Source organism: Pipra filicauda, unplaced genomic scaffold (assembly GCF_003945595.2).
Source record: "Pipra filicauda isolate LSUMZ 115617 unplaced genomic scaffold, ASM394559v2 scaffold136_size1984543_pilon, whole genome shotgun sequence".
Classification (NCBI taxonomy): Eukaryota; Metazoa; Chordata; class Aves; order Passeriformes; family Pipridae; genus Pipra; species Pipra filicauda.
In genome coordinates this window covers 1,945,850-1,961,184 of record NW_024103840.1, presented here as the reverse complement: position 1 = coordinate 1,961,184, position 15,335 = coordinate 1,945,850, and the positions used below count along the sequence as shown (strand labels likewise).

Sequence of the window (15,335 nt, the reverse complement as noted above, 5' to 3'; positions counted from 1 at the left end):
GATTGATTCTGTAGGTACAAAGTGGCACGAACAGCCTTGGAATCCAGGCGCTCAAGGCTGGGTACCCCTCGCCCTGCTGCTCGCTGTCCAGGGAGACATGGAATACTGCAGCTTCTGGGAGCCTTGGGGGCATGGAGGGAGCGTGGAGCTCAGCACCAGTCTTGTGCAAGGGCCATATGGAAAGAGGTACAGACACACACAGACACTCACTGCTTTGGTTTTCTCTGATGCTCTGCTGAAGCCTGTAGGATTCACGCCTGGGTGATTTCAAAGCCATAAAGAAATCCATGTGTTTATCGTATCTGGCTACACCTGGCAGTCAAGCCACGGCCACACGTGCTCAAAAACCGTCCGACGGTTCACTTCTTATCCGATTTTTGGGGGCGGGTTTTTCTCCACCTGCTTGGGGGGTGGGGCGCAAACAACGGGCAGGCAAACGAACCGCTGCAGGAAAGCAGCGGTTCGGCCAACTAATCTCTCAGTCAAGAGCTGCGAGGGCAGGGGAGCGCGGCGGGTGCTCGGTCCCTCTCCCGGGCGCAACGCTCCGAACGGCCGCGGTCGCTGGGCCGAGCCCGGTGCGGGGTCCACTGAACGAGACTACAATTTACGGGCCGCGCCCCCTTTCCCCCCCCAGTACAGGGGGGCGGCCACACGCGCGGCCTCGGCCCCTCCGCGCACACCTGGGCGCGGGGCCGCGCACACCTGGCGGGGCCGCGCCCGCCGTGCCCGCGCCTGCGCGCCGCCGCCGAGGGGGCGGGAGCGGCGCTGCCCGCGCGCACACACACACAGACACACAGACACACACACAGGGGCAGGCGCCGCCTGCCGCCATTGGCCGAGCGGCCCCTCCGTCCCGCCCCCCCGGGGGGCGGACGGCCCCGCCATTGGCCGGGAGGGCGGGCGGCGCGGCGCGGTTGGCTGCGGGCGGCGCGGGGGGCGGGGCCGCGCCGTGGCCGTGCGGTGCGGGAGGGCCCCAGGCGCCGCCGCCGCCGCCGGTTCCGGGTGCGCGGGGGAGCAGCCGCCGAGGGCGATGGCGTAAGTGCGGGGGGGGACACCGGGGGACGGGGCTGCGCTCCCCTGTCCGCCAGGAGCGACCCGGAGCGGAGCGGTCGGCCCCGCCGCGCTGCCTGGGCCTGCCGGCAGCAGGGCTCACGCAGCCGCCCCCGCGCCAGGAGGAGCCGGGGAAGGGGCCGGGGGCCGCGCCCGGGGACCCCCTGGCGCCTGTCCCGCCGTGCTTCCCGTGGGAGCGGGGCCAGGGGCGGGGGGCAGCCCTCCCGGTGCCGGGGCTTCCCTGCTTTCCCCCTCGGTGCGGGAAGGGTGTGAGCCCGCGGGACGGGAGCTCCGGCGCCTCCCGTGCTGTTCGGCCTGCCAGGGAAGTTTCCCCGTGCTGTTCCCTGAGATGGGGGAGGCGTTCGGTGCCTGTGGCCCTGAGAGGGTTTAACACACGATAGGGGGGTTTAACACACGATACGGGGGTTTAAGGCCAGGTGCACCTGCTTTTGGCGTGTCCTCAGCTGTAATGATAATGCTACATAGTGCTGTGTAACGATAACATGCTTGCACTTTGCATTAACAATAAAAAACCTGGTGTAATTTATCGATATAACATGCACATAACATATATAATATATAACTTAGCACTGTTACGGTGGAGGTGCGTTTTGGAGGTTAGATATGGCCAATATCCCAGTCATAACCTGTGCCTGGATGGGTTTCCCATCTTCAGACACATCTCCACAGCAGCCTTCGCTCAACTTTGTGAGCACTTCCAAAGTTGGGAGTTTGCTGCAACATATTATCAGGTTTAATACTGAAAAGGCCACAGTTGTTTCCATGTGAGTCCTTCTATTGTGTCATTTAATCCATTAATTCTGCTTTTCTGGCAATTTTTTTTTTTTTTTTATGTTATTGCGGCCGTGCAGGATTTTTGTTTCTACTTTTTTATGTGTAACAATTGGGCCAGAAAGGGGGGCAAACTGAGAAGGAAAACTGGAGTGTGGGAGGGAGGAGTATTGCTCTTGTTTGTAAAAGTATGTCAATAGGTTATTCAAACAGTCATTGATAAAACTAGTATTGAGGGAATGGGTCTTCAGGGATGTTTCTTTAGGATTGCACCATTTGACAGTGGTCAGGAGTAGATGTTGCTCATGGTGGATTGCCTGGGGTCAATTGGGTGGAGGTATGGACATGTTCAGGGGGAGCTCTCATCCTCGTGTGTGGCATGCTGGAGTCACTCACCCTTTTGGGAGTGCTGTTAGAAAACTTCGGCATGTGAAATGTGCATCAGCTGCTCTTTGGTAATTGCTCTTTTGCATAACTTTATCCTGGGGGAAATAGGCGAGAGTTTAGTGCTCTTAGTTGGCAGTGTGCAGAATTATGCTGTGTTTACTGTGAAATGTAATACCTTCTCCTGGTAACTCCTTATCTCCTTACGTAACTGATTATAGCACTTGTTGCAGTGCCAGAATCTTTGTGTTGACTTCAAGCTGGGACGGACACTGATGAAGATCATCCCTTAAGGATGATGGCATACGTAGCCACAAGATTGATTTTTTTAGTTTGATTTATGGCAGACTTCCCCTTTCCCAAAATTGTGGTGATATGTCAGGGGAGAAATTTTGAGGAAGTGTAGCTCTGGAAAAATTTATAGGTAAGGAGCAGACGACTCAGTTTCATGGAGTATTTCAGCAGTACAGAGCTGTACTTCAAATCAGCAAGTGGGAGGGAAAAGAAGGCATTGCCTTGGTGTTGAGACCAGCCCCAAAAAGGAGTATTTTTGGTTTTTTCCCTAAGTAGAGGAGTGTGCGTAAGGGAAGTTCTGAATTATTTCTACTGTTGTGAGCCTTTAGGTTCTGTTGTTTGTGGGGTTTTTTTTGATTTTGTCCTTTTTCCCCTCTGCAGCATCAAAAGCTGGCAATGTAAGCAGGAAAAGAACCCTTTCTCCTGAGCAAACCTGGGAGGTGAAGTTAAACAATATGTACTTAGTTTTTGAAAATTAAAATAAAGTGAAAAATCATCCAGGGTTGGATTAGGCACTCCTAGGCTCACAGTGGAGGGATGCAGTGGAGTACTGTGTGTTGGTTGCCATAGCAGGGGTTTGTTTTTGATGAAAACTCATGTCCTGTACTACTAAAAAAAGATAAAAGATATCACTTGTGCTGTGAAGTTCAGCCTCATCGGGTAGGCTGCTGTGAGAATGGCTTTTATCTTTTATCTCACAGTTCCTTTGGATATACTTTCATTTTGATTTAATTATTTTGGAGCAAAGGTGTTATTTACTAAGCCACTGTAGTGCAAATTTAGTTGAACTCGGGCTGTCCAAGCACCGGTTCAACCAGATGTGGCTCTCCTGGGCTCTGTTTCCAGCTCAGCTGTTCCCACTGGAACAAGGTTTCATTAGTGTAATTAAAGCACTAGTTTGGTTTGTTTACAGTTTACTGCTAGTGTGACTTCAAGCAGCAGAAGACAGGGAAGAAAATAGGCCTTAGGTGTTTTTTTCTTTAAAAAAAAGAACTGCTAATCTTTAATTTGGCGTGGGGTATGAAGGCAATGCAACCTGTCACGTGGCCGAATTGCTGTGCAGGTGCTGTCACTCCACTTGGCTTTGTGTACATGTGTTTTTTGAGAAAGGCTTTCCTTCCCTTCCTTCCTCTTTCACTTGCTTGTTGACTGAAGAGTAGCTGAGCTTCCTAAGCGGTGCTGGGATGGGTTTGAAGTCTTAGGGCCTGCGTGGAGTGTTTTGGGAGAGGTGCCAAGGTTGGCAGCTTTTTGTTCAGTGAGATGTGCCTGATGTGTGCCTGGGTGCTGACAGTGTAAGGACACCCTTCGAGGAAAATTCAGTCCAGTTGTGATACGTTTGTGAGGCTCCTTTATAATATAATTTAAACCAAAGCTAAAGCTTTGATTTCTTAGCAGCTGTTGCTGGAGACCCTTTGAAAGACAGTGATGGAGTGGGTAAAATGCAAATATGCCTTTTATTTTTCCTTTTCTCTACGGAACCACCCTGGATACAGCTTCTTTACTGGAGATGTGAAGTATCCAGGCCTATTATCTATGTTCATTTATTTAGACCACAGGGATTTGCCTCCTCTTGTTTAATGTGTCATTTTGGGTCTAATTGTGACTCCACTGACTTGTAATTGCTGTGAAAGTTTGGAGCTGGGTATCCTTGGAATGGTAGTTAACCTCTAATAATGTCAATCAACATCCACTCAATAAGCACTTGATTTTTGTGAAGATCTGAGGAATATGTCTGACAAATTTAAACTCTTGGTTTATTCCCCACATGAATTCTAGCAATAATAAGGGAATTGTCAGTGTCCATTATGTCCCTCCCTGCTTCGTAACCATATACAAGTATTTCTTCTCGATATGAAATGCTAGTTTTTTCCCACCTTCAGACACTCATTTTATTCAGCTGTTGAGTGTGCCAGGAAAACAGTGTTACAAAGGATGTGATAAACAGACATTTCTTTTTCTCTCTGCTTTTGTTATGCAGCTCAAAACCCATGTTACCCTAATGCTTCCAGGCACTGAGTAAAAGGTTTAGTGCCTCTGTCCTGAGCTGTAGGTACAGGACAGGCCTTTTCCAGGTGGGCTGTTCCTCCCTAGGCTGCAGCTGTCTCTGCCAAGCAACTACACTCTGGTGACCCAGAGCCCGGTGACCGAGCCTCTGGTTTCTTTCTTGCCAGCTCTTACATATATTCATGCCTTCTGTAAATTTTTAATGGCTCAGTTCAAGCAGAGGTTTGTTCTTGGTGTTGTGTTAATTTGCCAGGCTGAGGTTAAAACTAGTTTGCCTGTTTGATGCAATTGAAACGGGGTTTATAAAGATTTGGAGCAGCTGCTTGTGAGTATTTGGCTTTTTAGGGATGGAATAGTTGCAGTGAAAATTGGATTGAGTTTGTAATAGTGGAAGCAAGCTGGAAATGAAGTGCATCCCCCCAGGATTATAACTTCCCTTGCATCTTTTTAGTGCTGTGGAGAATGGATTGATGTGTGACACAAGTAATTAAAATTAATTCTAAAAGTCTGTAATGTGTGTCTCTGCTATAAAGGCAGCCTGGCTGACCAGGAGGTGTAACTCTATAGCACTATTGAACCCTCACATCTTCAATCCAATCCAGTGTCTGCTTTGAGCTCGCTAAGTGCTCCAAACGTGCACAACCTGAAAAGCAGGCCCTGAGTATTTCAGTCTGGGCATCAAAAAATAAAGGATGTGGCCTTTGTCTCTCCTTGCTTCAGAGATTCCCTTGCAGAAAGGCGACTATGTGACGCCCTAAGGGACTGCCGATAATAAATAAGAGTATTGGGATTCTGTCACCTCAGTGCCACAGAATCTTCCTATTCTCTGTCCCCTTCCCAGGAGAAAGCTCATACATGTTCTATTTATTAATGTGGTGTGTGGTAAATGAGAGCCACAAGTGACGTACTGGATAGTCAAGATGTGCTTAAAAAATAAGACGGGGGGGAAGGCAAATAAATCCAAACATTTGTCATGGTTTTGGACTATATTTCAGCTCTTCATCACAAAACAGCAGAGACCTTGGGAAAAGATTATAAATAAATGCAGAGATGTAAATGGGAAAGTTCTGGGTTTCTCTTCCTCTTTGTTGCATTTTCTTTTGCGTACTAACATGGTTGGTAAGACTCAGTTTCACACCCAGACTTGGCTCTCATCCTTCTAAAAGTAGTTTCCAAAGTATACTGTTACTTCAGAAGAATACAGTAGTACCACGAAGGAAAATTACCGGCTCAGCAACCTATTGGGTCAGTGTTCCTGGAGGGTGCAACAGTTCCTCTTGGGTCTGATTGCAAAGTAAGTTTGCACTCAGGAATAAATGTAACAGACTGCAGGCAGTGAGAGGATTTAAATATGCTTACAGTATATAGGGTATGGAAGATGAAGGCTGGAAAGTGCAGCAGTCTCCACAGAAAGAATTGCTGATTACTGAAAGTAGCAAATATCTGTCCTGATAGGGCTACATCTCTTCCTGTTAAGCATCATGATGATCCAGATCCTGCCTCTCCATCCTCCAGCCCATAGAAATGCACAGGGGCGTTATCAACAGTGTGTACTCCTACAGTCCCTGCTTGCATCCCCTTTCTATTACACCAGTTAATGTGGCCAAAATTACCTCATAATCTAAGTGGAGTAAGCACCTGCTTCCTCTGAGAGCTCACATCTGGGGCAAGTGTTGCTGCTGCCTGGTTTTGGGTGGTTACACTTTCATTGCCAGCGTCATCTTCCTCAGGTCACTTGATCAAGGGCAAAGACTACCCAAACAAAAAATCAGTGGGGTGGGGTGTTAAAGGATCAGCTGTGAAGCTCTTAATATGATGTATTGAGACATGATGACTGATGGAGGATTCCTGAGTTTATTTGCATGCAAATAGCAAATGTATTCCTGAAAAAAATGCAAAGGATGTCCAGTTTATTGTTATGGATAGTGATGACAAAACATGATGAACAGTGTCCTTGTTTAAGTAGCCAAATATAAGAGTCCAATACTTGCAGCCTCTGAGTTGTCTTGCCACAGTCCTATTTAATGATTTTTAAAGTCCTGTCTCAGTATCATGTAACTTTGGGTGATAATTTCTTAGGAAAAAGCCCCAGGTTGCTTCATGAAGGAATTAAATAATGGTGGTGTTTGAGGCAATAGATAGGCAGTCCTCACCTACTGACAGCAGTTCCTTGATGGTCTTGATCACATCAGTGACCCTGTTGTCCCTTGGTAAGAAAGGGAGAAAACAAGTTGTTCTTCCTTCTTTCCTTCCCTAATGCTGGAAGTGCTGGTTTGGGTTTCTCCCGTTACCCTGTGATTCACGGGTTAAAGGCTCCCAGAGGCTGCCCACAGAGGCATCATCTGCTTCATAACACAAGTTGACATGTGGCTTTTTTATTAAGGTACTGTGGATGTCTTAAAGCAAATCACAGTGCCATTATGTGATTTAATTTGCTGTTGTTACATCCCTTCTAAAACAACAGCTTCTGTTTTCAAGTCTGTGTACGTGTGTGTGATACTTATTATCCTTCTTTGTCGGGGAGTAAGTAACTTCTTTATCATCACTGCTGCAAACTGGGGTTGGTTGGGGTTTTGTTGTTTCTTTGCTTCTGTCTACTGCTTTCATGTTCTTTTCTCCCTATTCTACTCCTTCTTACAGAAAGGGTAGTGGACAAATTAATAGCAATTATTCTTGGGACTCGTATTTTAGTTCAAAACACAGGCTCTTGGTTCAAGGTACAACAAGAGAAACAAGTGCATTAAAGGCATTTTTTTTCCAACTTCTTCCACATTTTGTTTTCCAATAATGAGAGTAGTGTGGATATTACAGGAAAAACTGGATAAGTTGTTACTTTTATTGGTAACATTTCTAAATACTGACTATTCCAAAGCTGTTACGCTGCTGAAAAACTAAGGATGTTACTTAGTTTTATGTTCTAGAGCCCTTGATGGAGAGCATCAGAGTCTTGATAAAGGAGGGGAATAAAATCTACTCATATTCTTTGAGGATGGAGTACTGACAGGAAGACAGACTGCCAGGAGCTGGAAGGTGTTAAAAAACCATAACCGAAAAGATAAAGCAGAATTAATGCTTTTCTTCCTGTAAGAAAGCTTGACAAGGGAAAAGAATTCCAATGAAACTAATGCAAGGAAAATACTGCTTTGTAATTATAGATGTTGCTGAGTTGAGCAACACCCTGTTAATCACATTTAATTAATATAACCCAGTTGCAAGGTGATTTATGGGTGGTTTGAATAAGTGTGTGAGATCAGAAGGACTGGTTTTCTGCTCTCTATTACACAGACACCATGTAGTCACTTTTTATAACAAATCCATCTAAAGAAGAAGAATTAATGGACACAGTAGAGTAGAAGGTTATGGGAATTTTCCATAACTCCCGATGGTGTCTGCTTTGGCCTTTTCTTGGCAGGAGTTTAGTCTCATATTACATTTTTGCATGTTAGGAGGTTTAACAGAGACTAATTTTCACTTGTATGTTCAGTTATCTTTTGACTTACTGCTATGGCACAACAGTGGTATACATTTATTTGCTTTTATATGCAGTACAGGGCATTCATGGTGCTAAATTTGGAGAGCATATTCTGGCATTCTGTTGACCTGTGATTTGTTTTGGGGAGGCATGTGCCTGGAAACTGTTCCAGCAGAGATGAATGGAAGCATTTCTAGAGCAGAAGAAGAGGCAGCTGAGAATCATGAAGGTGTTATTAAAGGACTAAAAGAAGTTAATTCGTAATTCTGCACTGTGCTTGTTACTCATTTTGATTTTGATGTGTGGGGTTTTTTTTTCTCCTTCAGTTCTATAGGTGCTGGTGCAAAAACAGTGTAGCAATGGATCAAAGAAAAAATGATAGTTTTGTCCCAAGTATCACGCAGCTGGAAGACTTCCTAACAGAACATGACTCCAACGTGGTTTGGCTGTTAGTAGGTAAGGTTAATCTATCCTGTTCTGGTTAAATTTCTTTTGTAATACCATACCAAAGGATTAGCATGACAGGCAGATACAAAAACAACGTTGTACCAATCTGTACCTACTTGCCATTTAATATGGTTTAGTTTGAAAAGTGATCTCAAGACTGTTGTGTGTAATGACACAAGTTCAAGACTAATTTGCGTGCCACAATAAACCTTTAAGCCAAACTATTGTGTAATCAGTTATGAGCTGGGTTTGTAAACATGCCTGATTGGGGTATGCTGAATTTTTTACAACACTAGTGCTATTGCCTATATTTGTGTAGGTACTTTCATTTTCTGAATCTATGGATAGGTGGATGAACGACAGCAAAATAAGTATTAAGTTGTGTTTGTGTCCAGGTGAGAGTCCTAAGGTGTGTAATGAATTTAGACTTTTCCAAAGGTAGGTAATGCCTGCTTTTCAGCCTTGACTCTGGGACCTGGAGTGAGGGGCAGCACAGGAAAAATACCTTTGTTTTTTCACTTCCAGCAGGTAAAAGCAGTCTATTGGCTATTGACATACTGGAATTATTTTTCAGTAGGTCAAACTGAATGAAAAAGACATAGGCCAAAAAAGTTTGGGCTCAACATAAAATTCTCAGTGTAATCAAGATGAAAATAAGGGAATTCACTGGTAAAACGTGGAACAAATGTGAACAGATCTGAAAAATTTGTCTCCAGAAGCTTTGACTTGCCTCCTGTTATTATAAGGTTTGGATAGAAATGTATTCAAGTGATGTTTATTAACTGACCTACTTCCAACCAGCCATTCCTCCTTTGCTTTCATCTGCTGACCTATGGCATCCTGTTATAAGAGAACATTAAAAAGACACCAGTAATTTCTTCTCCTGAATGCTGGAACAGCTATTGATCCCAGTAAAAGTGGTGATGAATTCCAGAAATGAACATGTTGTTCAATTCTAGAATAATTTCTGAAAATCACATGCAGTGCAACTTTCCAGATATAATTTCCAAAACATGGTTTCAGTAAAGAGGCTTTTAAAATCAAGAATACAGCCATGAAATGAATAGAGTTTGTGGGATTTGTCACTTGAGAGTGGAGACTGAATTTGGTGAGGGGAAAAGGCAGAGGTAGGTCTAGTGGTGTAAAGGCAGTGGATCAGAACTGTAGTGCCTGAAAACTGCACTAGTTTGCTGATTTTTCTCAGCATATGTCACCTCAAGAGGGCACCTTCTTGACCCCAGGTGTCTGGTTGACCTTTAATCTGAAATTAAGCTTTATTGCTGGAATGAACCCTCTGAGAGTGAGTCATTCCACCCTTTTCCCTACCCTGATAGAGGCCCTACAGTGGGTTACTCATCTGAGAGTGAGGGAGGCAAACACTGTCCTTGGAGTGTGCCTTTCCTGAATGCCAAGAGCAGTTTCTCTCCTGGGATGTAGCTTTAACCCTCCCTGCTTTGTTCCTGTCTGATCACCCCCACAGATTAGTTTTGTTTTGACGTGTCAAGCCGTTGAACTGCCCGAGGGTGTGAGCTACTTGAATTTTGGTCACACTTTTCCACTAAGGAAAAGACAAAGTTACTGTGCAAGGCTTTCTCTTCTCCCTTCACCTCATCTTTCAACAAGGCACAGGCATTGTTATGGAGCACTGCAAAAACTTAAGGGGCAGTAAAAGGACAGGTTGTTTTTGTAAGTTTTTTGTAAGTTTGCTTGGGGGGTTTTCTTTGAGTGATCATCTGAACCCTCTGCAGAGTGAAGGCATCATACCCATATGCCTTTCTGTACTTCTTATTTCCCATAAAAGTCACAATAAATCTGAGGTTTTCAGCATGCAGCATACACATAAATGAAAAATTTCTATTACAAAGTTCAGGGTTTTTTCCTACTCTGCCTTGGATGAAATGGAATGGTAATTATCAGAAAAGTGAATTAGGACTAGTCCATTCCCTGACAGTGCCACTCCTTTTGGGTTTGTCCTTCTGGAAGCTTTGAGAACCCTTGTAGTTAGAAATAGATTACTAGCTCTTAATCAACTAAAGTAAAAATTACTCTGGGGATTAGCAGACCTACTTTTTTCTCTTTTTTTTTTTACATTTTTCTCATTGGATTGCTATTTCCTTTTTTTCCTATCAAATTCCATGCTTGAGCTGTTGACAGATTTCTGCTAACCCAAGGACTGGTATGTTTGTCTCAGGATGCAGCAGCTCAGGAAAAGATTTCAGATGTGATAATATTGTTTCCTGTGATAAGATATGAAAGGCTAGAAGTTTGAGTTACAGTTCACAGTTTGGAGAAGAGTAGAGAAGGAATGTAGTATGACTTTTGTGGTGTTGGGTTTTCTTTTAAGGTGTTTTGAAATCAATGACCACATGGTTCAATCTATAAAACCTGACTTCTTAGATGATGAGTGATATAGTGAAATATGTGGTTTGTAATGATGTAATGAAATCTGCAAGTCCTCTGGGAGGACAGGTTTTTTATATTGGGGAATGGAAGAGCAGTGAAGAATGTATATTTTTCTGGACTTCCAGTTTTCTGTTCCTCCCCCCTGTCTCTTCACACCCTTTTCACACCCTCCCTCTGAAAACACTCATTAAAGGGTCCCATCATTATTTTGGAGACTAGGAAGAACAGTTATGCCTGATAGTCTGAATAGGTAAGGTTTTTATCTAGGTCAGTGTACTTTAAAAATGCTTTAATTAATTGTAATCTTTCAACAGCAACAATATTGTCCTGTGGATGGATTATCTACCTAACTTATTATAATTCCCGGAACATTGGACTCATTCTAACGCTGGTTCTTAACAGATTATATAAACATGGCTACATCCATATTGGTAAGTTGTGATTAATGTAGTGCCACTACTTGCATTATCACTGTAAGGCACTGTTTACTGCTTTTTATTATACCTTAACTTGTTAAAAACTTGAGGGAAAAATCAGTGTTCCTTTGTTATAGTCATTTGAAAATGTTCGCTATGGAGTGGAGTCTCAAGCCTTGAGTCCCTGTTCCAGCACTGTCCTTGCTTTCCAAATAAGCTGTCAGAACAACTAACCATGTTAATCCATACTGGGACTGTGACATGTAGAATTGATACTGGCTAGAACATTTGCATCGAAATCCATTAACGTTTTATTAAAATATTTCAAACATTTTTGTATAAAACAGGTCAGTACAAATCCCTTGGGCACTCACCCACATTACAAAAATATCTGGTGCTGAGTCACAGAGGGCTATAGCCCACAACCTCGCTCCAATCACACTTTGAATTTTCTTTCATTTACTCCTCTGCCTTCCTCTGTCTGCTTCACAGAACAGCAGTGACTTTAGTTCTGGACTTTGTCTGCAAGGACTGACCATAAATGTAGTGAAAACTTAAAACCAAAAAATCCCACCCACACTTGCCTGCCAAAGACACCCCTGCAATTCGTTTGCTTGTATCCTCAAGAATCTAAGAGCTGTATTCCAAACCATCTTCAAATCCAGCTTTTTGAAGAGCAATATAGATGAAATACTTATTGGCTGCTGCACTTGATCTATAGGCTTTTATTAAAATTTCTCTGTGAAACTGCCATTAAGTAAAGACAGCTGATATAGCTGGCCAAAGATATGGTATTCTTTATAAACTTAATCAGTAAGTAGAACATAACATTAATTAAATGCCATGATTTACAGCTTAGTTTCAGTCGATTAATGCTGATTTTTTATTTTTTTTCTAAATCATGGTTTACTTAACTTTCTGTGGGTGAGGTGAAAAGCCTTAGGAAAAATATGGGCTATTGCATTACCTGCTGGTCTTTTCATGCTTATTAATCCTTCCTGCTGTAAACACAATTTCTCATAATAATTGGACAGAAGTCCTTATAGCCATTTAAAATTTAAAAGATTAGTCTCTCAGGAATCTTTATTTCTCCAATTACAGTCTTGCAAACAGTGGCTTGAAACTATAAATGTTGAAAATAGCTTTTCTAACTCCTTTCACAAGCTTTGCAAGGCACCTGAATGTTTCTGGGTGACTAATGTGACTCAGGGGGCTGGTTGTATTCTTGGGTAGTGCCAAACCCACCATCTTTTAGTTGTGTACTTTTCGTTCCTGATTTCTGACTTTCCTTCAAAGGGAAAACTCAAAATAGCCGGTTAAACCATTTCAGATATTGAATACTTTAGTCCTCCTGCTCAGAATATAAAGGATCAACAGCTTCAGGCTAATGTCTGATAAACTTTTTTCCACATTAGGTTCCTTTTCGTTCTCTGTGCTCTCTGGAAAAGTCATGGTGCGTGAAATCTACTTCATCACAGAAGACATGTCCATCAGGTACAGATTTCCAAGGCAGTCCCTCTTCCAAATAACGATTTTCAATACAGTAAATGTATACATATAAATAACACACATCAAAATAGAGCCTTACAAACGAGCAGTATATTTATAAATGTTAAACTGCCTCATTTGGTTATAGTATTTAACATTCCTGGATACTTGTTACTCGTCTGCTGCTTCAGCATTATCATTTGGGAGTGAATACTGGATAAGATTGTAGTTGTGCTTAATATTTGCAAAAGAAAACACTTTGGAGTAGGAAAGAGAACTGTTTTTTCATTAATGTCTTTGACTCCCCCATGCTCCTGCTTTTCAGTCTGGAAGATTCATCTTGGCCAAGTAGTTTGCATTTATTTACTGGAATTCAGAATGATTCGTTCCATGAACTGCACACTAGCAAATAGCTTGTAATTTTGTTTCTTGCTGTCAAATTTGGAAAGCCTTGAGAAGGCAATGGAGTACTATACAAGTTTCAGCTAATGCAGTAGCTGTATAATATTACACTGCATCCTTTATAATGTAACCCTTTGTGCTTTAATATTGCTTATACACTTAATATTGTTTAATATTGCTTAATATTGCAGATCTCTGCACTCTGCATAAGGCAACATGTCATGCAGCTGCACAAAGGATGTTGGATTGTTACTCTCTTAACTTCTGTTTTATCTCATTTATTTGATTTAGGATTCAGGATGGATTTATCATATTTCGCTGGTGGAAGATGTACAACCCTAAGCAGAAACAGCATGGTAGGTTTCCCAAAAAGGTTTCAAAGTTTAAATTTACAGATGGCCAACAGAAAAGTACTTTATTTACTCAATCACAAATGTGTAATTGATTTGTTAATATGTACCTAAAGTACATTGAATCATCAGAAGGTTCTTTTAACTGGTTGCAGACGAGAACACCACAATGAAATAAATACAGGATTCATTATCAGGGACATGAACCCTTCTTAAGACAAACCGTTAATCTTAATAGTAGCCTTCATTAGCTGTAGTCCAAGCATAATTGCCTCTGTATTGAAGTTTATAACTATGATGAATAGAGACATCTTATGTTCTGGAAGTGATTTTAATTTCTCAGTTTTGATGTTGTACTTTCAGTATTTCAGCAAAAGTATTCTTTAGTATTTGATAAGCCCACGTCTTGATGACATCTGTGGGTGTAGAAGTGGGAAAGTGTGAAAAATTGATTTATTTTTCTTCCTTATCTCTGGCTGAAGATTAACCCCAGATGCAAGAGATTAAGTGTATCTGCAAAAAACACTGTGAGAAAGCATAAGTAGCCTAGGGATGTGTACTTAATCATTTATAGGATTAGAATCTTGTTGAATGGGTCTCGGGTCCTGCCTCTCTTGACTTTTGAAGCCATCACAGCTCCGTTGCTAATTCAAGGAGGTCCAGAAATGGCAGCTGTCTACAGCTGAGGACATTAGTTGAGAGGGTCATTGAACCTTGGAGGTGTTTTTTTTTTTTGCTATCTTGCCTTTGGAAGTGGCTTCTGATGGTGTGAAGCCTCTTAGACTTGTCAGCAAGCTTGTACAGCTGTTGCTGTGTCAGTACCAACTCAGCAGCGCTGCAATTAGTCAGGGGAATGTGAGACACCACTCTTATAGTGATAGGAGCTACTAAGAGCTGCTCACTCCTGTTTATTGAGGCACTACCAACCCTCTGAGGTGATAGGGCACAATTCAAGTTCTTTATGCCGTAAGAAAAATAATTCAAGAAATGGAACCTAGTCTTAGAGTTAATTAGATTTTTCCAACCACAGGTTATTGTCCAACAGGTTTTCATAGAATTGCCTTCATCTGCTAGTTAAAACAGATTTCTCTAGTGGCTCACAGAATGAAGAAATGAATTTAATGCAGTAAAGATAGTTGTGTCTGTCTTCTATGCTGTTATTTTTGCATGGCAATATTGCAAGGCTTTAAAGTTTTCTGATGGTGGTATTTAAGACCACATCCAAGTAACCAAGAAAGTCAGAGGTGTACAGGTCTGACAACAAAGTAACATGATTAAAATACTCTTCAGTGTTAAGTTGAATCATACTGGGACTGGAGAGTAGGTTTTGTACATACCTAAGAAATGAAAGTGGCTTAGGGACAAAAGCTGGAGGATCAGGTTGTGAATAGGGCACACCCAGATGTCTTGGCTTAGGTGCCACAGCACATTATCAATTTTCACATTGTAAGACCCTGTAGTGTAGTTCATGTTTTGAAGGGGAAATACTGTTTTTGAGAAGCAGTTGCTCTACTTTTTATTGTCAGGAGTGGCTTTTGTCATGTTCCCATCAGGTTTAATTTAGTATTTGAGTTGTTTGGGTGGGCATGATACAAACATTTGAATAAATAATAAATAAATAATGCATCTTGATTAAGCTCTGTAGGAGGCAATTTTCAAACCCTTAGTTACATTAGTCACCTGGATCAGCAACTGTTGATAAAACTTCAGTATTTTGCTCTCAGTCTGGTAGTTACTTGTACATAACCTACATATATACTTCTTTGAATCATTCAATAAGATGATATTTAGATTTGCTTGTGTCTTTTTCCTTGCCTTTTTTCTGTTTTTCTT

General features: G+C 42.4%; 1 protein-coding gene across 11 annotated transcripts in view; it reads left to right on the top strand.

The window, feature by feature from the left end:
- Positions 1-951: 951 nt before the first annotated feature.
- Positions 952-15,335, top strand: part of KIAA1109 (KIAA1109 ortholog) — a 92,092-nt gene continuing 77,708 nt past the window's right edge. For all 11 annotated transcript variants that reach the window (XM_039378379.1, XM_039378376.1, XM_039378377.1 and 8 more), the window contains exons 1-5: positions 952-1,035; positions 8,323-8,452; positions 11,161-11,277; positions 12,678-12,756; positions 13,444-13,508. In XM_039378379.1, the coding sequence (XP_039234313.1) occupies positions 8,356-8,452; positions 11,161-11,277; positions 12,678-12,756; positions 13,444-13,508 (358 nt within the window). In that variant the 5' untranslated portion in view covers positions 952-1,035; positions 8,323-8,355. The remainder of the gene's footprint in view (positions 1,036-8,322; positions 8,453-11,160; positions 11,278-12,677; positions 12,757-13,443; positions 13,509-15,335) is intronic.